The sequence below is a fragment of the Lissotriton vulgaris genome, chromosome 1_1, assembly GCF_964263255.1.
Source record: "Lissotriton vulgaris chromosome 1_1, aLisVul1.2, whole genome shotgun sequence".
NCBI lineage: Eukaryota > Metazoa > Chordata > Amphibia > Caudata > Salamandridae > Lissotriton > Lissotriton vulgaris.
In genome coordinates, this window is record NC_141685.1 from 405062599 (window position 1) to 405076429 (window position 13831).

A 13831-nucleotide genomic window follows, 5' to 3' on the forward strand; every position below is an offset into this window, starting at 1 on the left:
GGGTGCCCTCGTAAACCTTATAACATTTGGAATAAATAGTGCCACTTTCTAGGGATTGTTATAGTCCCCATTGGGTTGTGACTGTGACTCTGGATGGGAAAACTTAAAGGTACAGGAGTCAGAAATAGAAAGAGATATGAATGGCTGGACTGCTGGATACTTTGATTTTCTGGTTTGGTTGTGGACTTCTATCATAAATATTTTCAAGATGTACAGTGGTGGGACAGATCTATTACCTTTTATGTTTTTCTCTGTATTTTCTCTTTCTTTATGGTTGATGTGAAATCAATATAAATGGGTTATAAAAAGAAAGTTCGGATTTAATGGATATGACAGTTTCAAATTGTCCGGAAGAGGCTTAGCGTGCGAGCAGTCCGCTGTACATCCTTTCTCCTGTAAACATCTTTCATCTTCAAGAAGTCGTTTTGTCTCTCGTCACGGATCACCACAGTTCTCCTTCACATGCTTTGTAGAAAACGGAACTCAGTCTGATCTTTGCAGAGTTCATTGTTGCATTTTATTGGTATTATTCGGACATAACAGTATTCAGAGCAATGCCAATACCATTCTAATGCAAATAGCTAAAAATGGATCACATGTTCATCTTAAGGAGGCAGTCTGACTGATCACAGCTGGTCAACAAAAAGACTAACTGGTCCCACAATATTAGAAACTTGTAAATCCCAATTTGGTTAGAAAGAGGAATTAATACTTGAATCAGGAGTACTCGTTGTGCTGGAAAACCATACTGTTGGGTTGTTTTCCAAACACGGATTTCACTAGGAACCCATGTTGAAATGTGGGCAGAAGAAAGTAACAATCATAGGGGAAAACCACCAGAAATTGTGCAAAAACACTGATTAATTAGTTATTGCCTATTCCGTGTATTAAAACTCATAATATTGCTGCAGTATTGCACACAGTAATTATCATATCCTTCCATATTGATATTTTCGGATGCATTATACTACACTATAGTTACAGTGGGTGCTCACACTAAGCCTCTCAGAGGAATGATTCAGAGAGACAAGGAAGGAATTAGAGCTGAAGGGGTAGACATCCTCTCAGCAACCCAATGTCTAACAGTGAGGATGTTTTATTGTTGCTGGTAGCCACTTTAAGTTTCTCTAAAATTCCAAGAGGAGCAAAAGAAGTAGGTTTGGGTAGTAGATTTTAAGTGCGAGCTCCCCTTTAGCATCCTACATGCATCTCTTTCACCCTGTTGACGCGATACGTAAATCTTTTTTTTTATTGAAGTCCAAATTGCAGACACATTAAAACACATACATCCATAAAACAAAAATTTCTTTTAGATAAAATATTAGAAATACAAGATTGATAAATAGCACAAATATACTGAGAAGTCATGAACAATGAAAAAAGACAGACAAAAAACTATTTAAGCCTTTTTACAACAAGCATAAAACAGTATCCACTCCCAGGCCTGGGCGTAGCCTACACATCAATCCAAAACTCAAAATTTTTGTCCGCTCTGAATGGAACAAAAAAAATCCTAATCAAAATCTGTTGCCCACATTTTTTCAAACTTCTTAAGCCCGCCCTACTCGTAAAGCGTAAGTACGTTCACTTTTTTTTAACCGCTTTCATCTTTTGGGCGCATTCATGGACAGAGGGTATGAAATCAGTATGCAATCTTTGCAACAAAAGTGATCTGGCTACCCCCATTGCAATGTATAAAAATCTGACAAGCTTATCAGGCAAAAGAAGATCTGGATCAAAACCTAAAATTATGAACACATTATTCACTTCTAATACAATACTGCATTCAGATTCCAAGTAACAAAAAATATCCTCCCTGAACCTCCGCGATATGTAAATCATAATTTCCTGTGCTACTTCACTTCATAATAATGGTCAAATGACACTGATGAAGTAGTGTTCTTTGTGTGGTAGGACACATTTCTGAGTGGGAGCCTGGTTGAGTGATGGAGAGAGTTTATAAAGGGGGCAGTTAGTGAAAAGAATAAATGCCAGTTTTCCTACTTGATACTACCTCACCAACAAGCATCAGTGACATGGATTCCTGTTATTTATTTGTCTGATGACGTCTAGTTGGGTTGTGAAATCCATTGTCACATCATTCACTGGCCCCTGTGAATAGAGTCTGATGATTTCAACAGGTGCCATGATGGCTGCTCAGATATCATTTATAACTTAACATAGTATGATGTATTGATGTATTAGGGCTATTCAATGGTAGAAAGTATTAGAAGTGAACAAGCGCTATTTTGAATGAGATCATTTGAGAAGATTGGGCAAGGAAATTACTCCACATACACAGCATACACTGCAACAACACAGAACATTGTTTTGTTTACGTAACTACAGGATGTGAAATTATCTGAATGGGGATCCCAGAGACACTGGCTGGTGACCATGATGTCTTCTGAGTCATTACTTCCGATGGTGACGCTACAGATGAGCTTGTACCGGGGTGGAGTGGCTTGCTTCACCATGTTCTTGATCTCATCACACAACTTTGTGGTGAGGGTGGCACACGTTGCGGGGTCATAGGAAACAGCAGAAAGCCTAGATGGTAAATATTCTCCAATCAGCCGCTTCACTTCAGCGCAAGGAAATTTTTCCTTTGGAATAGCCGAGCCCACAGGAACCTGTTAACCATATAAGAGAACATAAATAATATTTCAATTTACTTAAAAAACACAGAATACACTCAAATTAGGAAGAAAGAAAACTTACATGTAAAATATAGCAATAAAGAACACTTCAGGAGATGGGAAAGAATGCAAGGCAGTTATTTCATATATTTGGTGACAACGTCTGAGAGAAAATGTACTATAAGCTTATCTTTTGAAAATAAATGCCTAACAAAAGATAAACAGATTATGGCCTATTCACAACCTGCCTTTTGTAGTACTACAGATGTTCTACAAAATGATATTCTGAAACATATGTGCAGAGCTTCAACCTCTTCATCTCCTGTGTTTTTTGTGCAAGATCTTCGCCCCGACTGCAAAGTCTCTGCACATGTAAGTAAAGTAGTTTTAGTAGTAAATATGGGAGAGATGGTGGTGTGGCTGGAAAATGGAAAATGCTTACTATTAAAGGGGAGGATATTAGGGAGGAATTAGGAGGGGTTAATGGAGGTTTATGCAAAGGTTTGGAGAGGCCTGTGTACCCACCCACTAACGACTATGCTCATTGCTATTCACAAACTGCCCTTCTAAAGTTACTACAGCCAAAAAGGGGTACAAAACTATAGAAAATGATTCCTGCTCAGAGATGCACCACACATGGCCATCCTCTGGTATCGTAACACACTCCCATAGGAATCAATGTAGGTAGTTAGTTTAAATAAAATCCCATAATAAATGAGGTTATATTAATTTAAATTATTTAAAATAGTTCTAAAATATTGATATTATATAATGTAAAATATAGATATAAAAAAATATGTATTCGCTTATTTAATTATAAAGTATCTTAACATTTTTCACAATAAAAAGTTAGGTAAGATTACATTTTAATTAAATATATTTAAAAGCACTATAAAAAATATTTTTTAACTCTTTTTATTGTCAGAAAGCATATCAAAGGACATTGCCAATAAACAATACAAGAAAACAATACACTGTAGCTCCACAACATCGTCATACATATTTAAATCCGCGGTCGCCTACAGTTAAAAGTACTTGTAATTAATTGTATACAGCATTTTCTTTTACTTTAGGTGCTAGTATATTTTCTAATTTAAGTTTGAGAACGTAATTTAATTCTAATCTAATATTTTTAAATTCATTTAATTTGTAATTCTATATTAAGATTTTGTATTGTTTTCTTTAGTTCTGTATGTAAAATAAATACATAAAATAATTGACATTAATATTTAACATAAAAAGAAACTACTATTTTCCAAGTTTAATAATTTGTTTTTGCTTTTCCCTTCAAGTGATGATAGGGAGACTGAACAGTCAGGATGGGCATCTCTGTATGTATCATGCACAGGTACTCAAAGAGTGTCCAGGCACATGCCCTGTGAGGTTGTGAAAGAAACAGAGTAGCATGCTAGTTAAAGAGGAGGGTCTTAAGTCTCTTTCTAAAGGTCTTCAGATCCTGGAGAGCACGTAACTCTAATGGGAGTTGGCTGCAGGCTACAGCAGCCATAAAAGAGAGGGAGCTACCACCTAACCTTTGTCGATGGAACCTAGGCGTACAGCTATAAGCTGCGTAGAAGGGGCATAGAACCTAAATCGCTTTCTGAAGTACAATGTGCCAAACCCATGAAGGGCTGCATGAGCCATGACCATGGACTGTAATTTCATCCTCACTTTCACCTGCAACTAGTGCAGGGTATGCAGATGTTGCCTAACACTGACGCTCTTAGGGAGGTTTAGAAGAGGTACAACGCATTGGCATAGTCGATGCAAGAAGTGATCAGGGCAAGGGTAATATTTCCCTTGCTGAGAGCGGGAGTAGGGGAAGGAATGTTTTAAGTGCTTTCAAGATACAGAAGCCCGTTCCTGTCAGTTTATCATTCTGAGGGCCAAAACTCAGCTTTTCATTAAACCAGATCCTAAGTTCTTAGTGGGTTGTCCCAAGGGTGTAGGCAAGGGAGACTCATCCGGCAAGAAAGAATGCCAAAACAAAGGAGGGAAGTTACCAAACAAAAGAATCTCAGTTCTATAATTTAATTGAGCCGATGTAAGCCACTGAAAAACTGCTGTTAAGCATGTTTTGACATGGGAGGTGGAAGACTCATTTGTGTTCCATGTGAATAGAAGCTGCGGGTCACCAGCATACACAATGACTTTGGCACCCAGATCCTCTGCCAGACGAATAAAAGGGGACACATAAATGTTGAACAGCAAAGGGCTCAATGCAGACCCTTGGGAAACCCAAGTCATCAGATTCTGGAGAACAGCTGTAAAACGAGGAATCCAGATTTGCTGTGTTCTGTCCTGAAGGTAAGATTTCAGGAGCAAAGCATGCGGCATGGTGTTGAATGCTGCCGACAGTTCCAAAAGGACCAGGACAGCATTTCCCCTGCATCTAAAGTTTCACGAATAGCCTCAGACATTTCCACAAGTGCTGATTCCGTGCTATATGAGGCTCTGAAGCCTGATTGAGCTGGGTGAAAAAGATTATGTTGTTCTACAAAGTCAGAAAGCTGTTCATTGATCAGCTTTTCACAAACCTTAGCCTCAGCTACGAGAAGGGAAATAGGCCACTAGCTGGAGGGAAGAGCGGGGGAACAATTATCGCCTGCTTCCAGGACTGAGGGACCATGGCTGATGCTAAGGATAAGTTGATCAGATTATTAATCACCGTATTGATCACCTCAGAAGCACCAGGCAACAGTTTAGCTGGGCATGGATCAAACGGCGAACCGGACTTGAGGGAGCTTAAAGATGCTAGTGAGTCCCTCGAGGATATCGATTCAAAAGCTGTAAGTTTGGCGGAGGTTGGGAGGGGTGGCACCAAGGAGGGGACCATAGACACTAGCAGTTTATACCTGGCACCATAGTTAGCTTGTAGAGATCGGACCTAATAATGAAAAAAATGGAGCGGTCCTCACACCATGCGAGCGAGGAGTATGGGCACTAGTCTCTGCATTAGGGGAGAGAAAACTTTGGACAATGGTGAAGATTTCTTTGACATTGTTACCTGACTGGTCAATTCGCTCTGTGTAATAGAGGCTTTTAGCTTTAGCAATGTTGGCATAGTATTTCTTCTGTGACCTTTTGAAAACTGTTCAATCCATGGGGCAATACTTCTGCCTCCATTTGCGTTCCAGCTTTTTACATTGCTGCTTCTCAATTTTAAGGGAATGAGAGAACCATGGATTTGAAGGGGGATTCCTAGTGTGCCTATGCTAAGTCTGTGGATTGAGATGCTCCACCACCTTGTATATCCAGTTGGTGAAGTTACCAAGGGCTTCATTCATGTCACTAGATAACACCGTACATGTCTCGGCTAATGGTAAGCTAAATTCCGCAATGTCGATTCTGTGAACGGCTTTCCCCTGTTGCCCTATTAACAAATTCTCCTGCTTTGGCTTGTTTTGAACTTGCCAGGAAAAATGAATCAGGAAGTGGTCGGACCACGTCACTGGCAGTGGATCCTCTACTATGAGTGGGCTATTGATGTTCAGAAGTACATGTTCAGAAGGGACCATTCGGTGGAATTGGGATAGTGAATTAAAACAGGGTCAAACATTGGTTCACCTAAGTGATCTACAAGATCATTGGACACTTGGTGAGAGACACCATTAGAAGGAGAAATGTACACCTTTTTCCAGAAGCTCATTAGCAGAAAGGTCAGTAATGTCATCAAAATTAGCCCTGACATCATCCCAGATGTCTTTGTCATCATTATTATTATCAGTGTCTTGTAAGTTAGTAAAATTCAGGGGAGAGAAGGGGAGCTCTGAAAAGGAAACCTCTCGGTGGGAGGACACGCTTTATTAGAAATGACTTTTGAGAGCATTCCCCGAGGATATCTCTGAGCCAATCCACATACCTGGGGAGCACCATACCCAGTCATACTATAGCTATCCAGCATTTTGCTGATAGCAAGCCAAGCAGGACAAACTTCCTGCTAAGGTTCTTTTTGAAGGGAGCGGGGTTCAGACCCAGCACCACCTGCCTCATTTCCAGTATGAGCCAGCCAGTAGCTCTGTTGAGATTTTCTAACACCATCAGTCAGTTGGGAGATAAAATAACGCACGACCACACATTATGCATAAAGTTGGCTGCCAGGCTCCCGCAGTGGGGGCAAGCATCTGACTGGGCAGGATATACTGCTTGCAATGTTTTTGGGGAGAGATATGTTTAGTGGACATAGTTATAGTGGATCAATTTAAATCTGGCATTGCAGAATTAGCAGTACGCCGCCAGCGGAATCACTCGTACACCGCGTGGCAGAGAGCTGTATTAGTGCTCCACATTGGTACTGACCATTTACTTCTTTGCATAACTATTTATTCGGAAACGTCTGACGTTACAGCCGGGACGGAAGTAGAACCGGCGGAGCGGTATTTTGACATTATAGCCATCTGTCCAATAGCCCTGAAGAAGTCTTGGGTTACACCCTGATGAAACACTTCTTGGCTGGGCACCTGGAAAACCAATAAACCTGACAAAAAAAACCTTCATCTGGATCATATATTCCAATCGTGTTGTTGTTGAAACACTCCCAGTATTAACACTATAAATTTAAATTACGTGTGCACAGGTCTTCTGTATATAAATCTGGCATTGGAGCTGACTATTCGGACACTCATGTGCATTCATGTCCATTCTTTCCATGACACTGGTTCACCTAGTAATCCCTACCATTTAGCCTGTATGGGAGGGGCACCCTGGGAGATTGCTGCACAGGGCTCTATAAATATGTGAAATCAGCCAGCTGCCACCGCCATTCCTAACAGTGTGACTACAGTGTTGGAGCGCGATGGGGCATTCTGGAAGGTGGGCCAAAGCTCACACCATGTGACAGATATTTTATCATATTGCAGATACTGTCCTACACTCAGGGAAAAGGAGTCCATGGCATTGTCTCGTGGGATGAATCGCCCCTCAGGATACCCATTGTCCAAAGTATTACATCCTCCATCTCTTCACCTCTGTACTGACATTGACTTCGGTATCTTCCAGAACGGCTGTAGGATCCACTTCTACCTAAGTTTTTGTATTTATTCTGCTCTATTCTATTGTATGTTTCTAATGTATATTTCAAATAATCAGAAACCGCCATAGATAGCTTGATCTGGAGATAGAAAAAAGTAGAAGAGCGATGACATGTCTTAAAGTACTTCTTTTTAGGGGGGTTGGGCACTAATTGACTTTTGATTATATTATTGGGAAGCAGTGGGGAAAAGAATGGTAACTATTTGCAGAACATGCATTTAAAGTTGTATGTCCATCATGTTTGCTTAGGGGAAAGCGCCAAATGCTGCTCTCTTAAAATGATTTAATTAAAAATTTGTAGAGCACGCAATTGCCCATGGGTGTCTTGGCGCTAGCAAAATCCTGCGTCCAACCTAATACCAGTGAGAGAAGACGAGAAGAGCAGTAGCCTGTAAGGAAGATTAAAACAACCAAGTTTTCAACTGCTTTAGAAAGGATAGAAAGTTGGCCATGACCTTTAAGCTGCAGGGGCAGTGTATTCCAAAGATTACAAGTGGAGTAGACAAAGCTCTGACCACCCATGCTACTCTCTTAATTCTAGGAGTAATCACTGAGTTTAGGGAGGCTGATTGTAAAAATCTTTTAGGAGAGTACCAACTAAATTTACTTTTAAGGTACTCTGATCCTGATCCATGCAACCCTTTGTGTGCCAGAGATAAGAGGCGATCCTTTTCTTGACAGGAAGTCAGTGAAGTTCCACCAGTGCACCTGTTGCAGACTTGAATATAGAAATTTTCTTAAGCAGGCGACAAGCTGTATTCTGCAACATCTGGAGATTGTTTAATGGTTTTTGTCTCATTCCCAGGTAAAGAGAATTGCAATAATCAAGCCTACATTAGATTAAGGACATGATTAACCCTGGGCATAGTACGCTGACGGGGCATACGTAGTTTGTACTAACTCACACTCCACGAATCACGTAGCACAGTACAAAAACGTTGCTGAATTGCATAGCAGTTAAATCAACAACATCCTCAGATGCTTTGATAAAGCAATTTTACATGCTAAAAAGCATATAACCAATTCACAAAAGTGAACTTTTTCAATGAAATCATTAGGCAATGAAAAAGGTGATGATTTTGGTGTCCCCCTAACCTAGAGGGAGGACCAAGCAAATGCTGCGAACCCAAAGAGCATAAACAAAAAGCACATCTTGTTGAACTTTGGTGGTGGTCCCATTCTCTTAGGATCACCCCAAGCACAGTTGTTGGCAAAAAAACAATCCCAACCAAAGGCCCATGCAAAGCATTATGGGACGAGATTAGCAGTGGGCAGTGAATATTATAGTATCCAATATCAAAATAATTTTACAAAGAGCTGCAGTTCAACTAGTCGTTACTAGATGTCCCTCACAAGTCAAATGCAAAGCATTGAAATTATTCTTACATCAAGCTGCAGTTCCACTAGTCGTTACTAGATGTCCCTCACAAGTCAAATGTAAAACTATTGAAACCCTTTCATCAAGCATTTGCATTTGACTCGTGAGGGACATCTCTTAACCACCAGTTGAACTGTAGCTCTTTGTAGAATTATTTTGATATTGTATACTATATAATGTTCACTGCCCACTGCTAATCTCATCCCATAATGCTTTGCAGGGCCTTTGGCTGGGAATGTTTTTTTCAAATAAATGTGCTTGGGGTGGTCCTAAGAGGATGGGACCACCACCAAATCATTCAATAAGATGTGCTTTTTGTTTTCAAGGCATCTGCTTGGTACTCCCTCTAGGTTAGGGAGGATCCCAAAATCATCACCTCTCTCACTTCTTGCTAATTTTTTAGTTTTACTTTTGGGAAAGTGCTATATGCTCTTTAGCATATAAAGATAGAGATACTTATTTTATCAATACTGCCACTGTGCTGGATGTCATTTGCAATTATTTCACAGTGCAGACAAGTATACAGTGCCATCAGCTACGCTATGCAGTACTACATGTATTACGTGTAGGTCAAAGTATACTACGTGAAGCTACGTGTAGTGCTGCTACGCAAACTACGCCCAGGCCTAGACATGATCACTGATATTTTGCAAATCTGGAGGAAAAAAAGGGAACACCCATCTCAACATTCTTACTATAAAGATATAGGAGGATGTCACTTTATTAATCTGCTCTATAAAAGACAGCACAGCATTGAATACAAAGTCAAAAAATCTTACTTTGAAACTGGTAAAGGACGGGGGCCAAGAGAATGTTGCCAGCACAATCAATTCCATAAAGAGCCATCTTTCCCAGTTTTTGGGGAGTTTAGTTTTAAGCCGTTGCCACTCATCCAACTGACAATGGCTGTCATACAACTATTAAACCGGTCAGCGACCTCCTCCAAATTGCTGTAGATTGATACAATGATCTGAGTCTCGTCAGCATACCCTTCTGTGGTAAAACCAAACAAGTGAATTTGCTTGGCTAATGGATCCACATAAAAGTTAAATAGCATAGGGCTAAAAGATGATCCCTGGGGAATGCCACTAGGTAGGATGAAAGATTTCCAATTGAACTCTCCAAGGGGCCACTTTTTTGCTCTCTACCTCCTAAAAATGAGGAAAGAAGATCAAAAGCTGAACCGTTGATCCCGATGCCTGCCAACTGCTCCAAAAGAACCACATGGCTGACCATGTCGAAGGCAGTGGAGAGATCTAGAAGGGCCACTGTGGCCTTCCCACTGTTGTTCATAACAGTTGATCCAAACTACTTCAAGAGATTAAATTCAAGGCAATAAGATGACCTCATGAGATATTGCAGATATGGCAGACATGGTAAAAAACAAATTGAACATGACTTCAATGTCCTGATATGCACGGTTATTGGGTGAATTCTCATTTCAAAGGCTCTTTCTGATCAATGTTGGAGATATGTCTAACCAATGGATTAGAATAGTTGGTAAACTATATAACCAGGGCATTTTGAAACCTTTCAAGGAATGGCAGGATGATATCATACTATCTAAGAGAAGCTTCTTGAAGTATTTACAATCCAAACTTATTTGACCAATAGGAGGAGACCTGAGGAGATAGATTTAAAGAAAAGTTCACTGATGGAAATTTCGGAAAAGTGACCAAAAATGGTAAATATTAGATCTCTGTATGCAATATTTATAGCCATTTTTAAAGATGGCCTGAAACACTGTTGGATTTGGGATAAAGGTTTAGAAATAATATATGATTTGATTTGTCAATTTGTAAAGCGCGCGATTGCCCGTGGGCGTCTTGGCGCTATGATAAATTCTTCCATCCCTTTAACGGTATCTAAAGTTATGAAGAGAAAAGCCATGTTTTTACTCCCTTTCTAAAGTATTCCAAAGATGTGCAGGTTTTTATGGCAAGAGGTAGCTGATTCCAGGTGCGTGCTGTGTGTACAAGGAAGCTTCTACCGCCCCAGCTTGCTCGTCTAGATCTGGGAACGGTGATTAGTTTCAATTGGCCGGATCTCAGAGGTCTTGTTGGTTCATATTGTTTCAGATGATATCTCAAAAATTGTGAGCCTTTTCCCTGAAATGCCTTGTAGGTCAGGCAGAGTGTTTTAAATTTCACCCTCTTTGCAATTGGCAGCCAATGCAAAGTCTTTAGTTTGTGGCTGATCGGCTCAAATGTGGGTATGCCTAGAACCAGTCTGGCTGCTGCGTTTTGCAGACGTTGTAATTTGTCTATGACTTTTGTCCTAGCTCCGGCATATAGACCGTTTCCGTAATCCAGTCTCGCCAAGGCCAATGTTGTTACTACTGTTTTGCGTGAGTCCTGTGGTAGATATGGAAGTAATTTTTTCATCATTTTTAGTATATACCAGAGTGTTGATGACAACTTGCTGGCTTGGGCTTCAAATGATAGATTCATGTCAAGAGTGAAGCCCAAATTATTCATTTTTTTCTGATGATCCTGGGCATCTACCTAAGTCCTTGGGCCACCAGGTGGGGGACCAGATGTTTGTGTCACCCCCTAGTATCATCACTTCACTCTTATCTCCGTTGAGCTTTAGGCAGTTTCTTTCCATCCATTGACTGACCTGTGTCATACAACGTTGGAATTTTTCCGCTGTTTCATTTACATCCTTGCTGATGGTCACTACAATTTGAGTGTCGTCAGCGTAGGATATTGGGGTAAATCCACAGTTTCTTATTATTTCAGCCGAGGGGCAACGTAAAGGTTAAAAAGGGTAGGACTCAGCGAGGATCCCTGCGGAACCCCGCATGGTAGATTAAAAGATTTGGATTTTGCTCCTCCTACTGAGAAAGTTCTATTGGCTAGATAGGATTCAATGAGGGTGCATGCCGAGTCATGTATTTCTGCTGTTTTTAGGCGATTTAGAAGAATCTCGTGACTGACCGCATCGAAGGCCGCCGATAGGTCAAGTAGTATAAGCGCGGCCTTCGCTCCGTTGTCCATCACTTTTCTGAGTTGCTCCGCAGCTGTAATTAGAGCAGTTTCTGTTCCGTGTCCTTCGCAGAAACCAAACTGAGAGTGGTCCAGCCAGTTGCCATCCATCAGATAGCGGGATAGCTGTTTGTTTAAGAGTTTCTCTAATATTTTTGCGGCGAAAGGAATCCTGGCTATTGGTCTGAAATTACTTGGTTTTTCACAATCCAAATTTGATTTTTGAGTAATGGTCTGATTGATATCTTTTTCCAGTCCTCCGGAAAGGTGCTTATTTTGAGTATTTGGTCAAATAATTTTTCTAGTACCAGGCTTAATTGTTCTGAACAGACTTGCATTGTTTTGGGTGGACAAGTGTCTGTTGGGCTACCTGAGTTAATGGTGAGTAATTCTTTCTGAATTTCATCCTTCGTTGGGGAGGTAAATTGGAACAATGTAGGATGGACTGACTGTTCCGTTAAAATTGCTGATTGTGAGGTGGTCTGATCTAGCTGGTTAGCTCTTTCTATATTATGGCTTTTGAAAGATTCGTAAACTGAGGAAACTTTTTTTACGAACAATTCGCCTAGAGTATTACAGAAGTCTGATGACATTTCTTCTAAGGTGTTATTTTCAATTTTTGAAAGTTTTTTAACAGTAGAGAAGAGAGCTTTACTGGAGTTTTTTGATTCATTAATTTTTTGGATGAAGTATTTGCTTTTCTCTGATGTTATTAATTTTTTATAACTAGCTAAAACTGCTTTATATTCTTTTCTTTGCTGTACGTCGTAATTGGTTGTCCACTTTTTTTCTGCTCTTCTACTTGATTGTTTTTGTTCCTTCAAAGCTTCTGAGAACCATGGTTGTGAAGGGGTCTTTCTTTTAAAAGTAACTTTCTTTTGTGGGACTGTAAGTTGGACTGCATTTTCCAGCCACTTATTGAGTTGTTTACATGCTTAATTGCTGTCTGCATCTACAGTTGGATACGATGAGCATAAGCATAAATAAGCATAAATATAAGCATAAATATATGTTACGATACTCAATTAACATGAACCATAAGATTTTCCACGCAGCAAATTTAAAGTTTAATAATTATAAATCATATAAATGAAAGAAACAAAAAAATTCTAAATGCTCTGGATGCAATATTGTGGATGCAAATTGCATACATATGTTTGCTAATTGACCATGGTTAAATATATTCTGGGATATTGAAACTTTGAAAGTATAATAAATTACATGCTTGGAAATAGCACATACTACTGAAACAATTATGTTGGGATGTTTTGCCATAGTAATGAAGGGTTTATGTGCAATTGTTCTAGCTCTGGTACAGTTTCATATTGCTAAACAATGTATTAAACAGGAGGTACCCAAGATTGAGCAATGGTAGTCTATATATTTGAAAACATACAAATTTGAAAAGGCAATTTGTGGTGCTAAAGGAAGAAAAAGTGATGTATTTGGCAAGTTACTCAGTAATGATTTCAGGGGCATCAGCATGAAAAGAGGCGGGTGGATGAGAAGGGAAACCATGCTTTCATTGTTTGTATTCACCAATGTATTGGAAATCATTTATTTTATTTTACTATCCCACGTAGACATGAGGAAATTAATGGAATTTAATATTTTTCTTTAAATTACTTTTCTTTGCAATGGCAGACTTTCCCAACACGTTTTTAAAAATAATATAAGAAAAAAATAAGAACTGACAAAGCTTGTTTGTCTGGCTTGCACTAAAAGAATATATAACTAATAAAAAGACTGATTTCTGTATACAGTGCATACATGAGATAAACTTTTGAGGCCTCCAA

General features: G+C 39.7%; 1 protein-coding gene across 1 annotated transcript in view; it reads right to left on the reverse strand.

Moving 5' to 3' along the window:
* Positions 1-1396: 1396 nt before the first annotated feature.
* The window catches only part of LOC147747268 (dynein light chain Tctex-type protein 2B-like), a 186152-nt gene continuing 173717 nt past the window's right edge, over positions 1397-13831 (reverse strand). Inside the window, exon 5 of the mRNA XM_086936208.1 lies at positions 1397-2633. Coding sequence (XP_086792334.1) covers positions 2286-2633 — 348 coding nt within the window. The 3' untranslated portion in view covers positions 1397-2285. The remainder of the gene's footprint in view (positions 2634-13831) is intronic.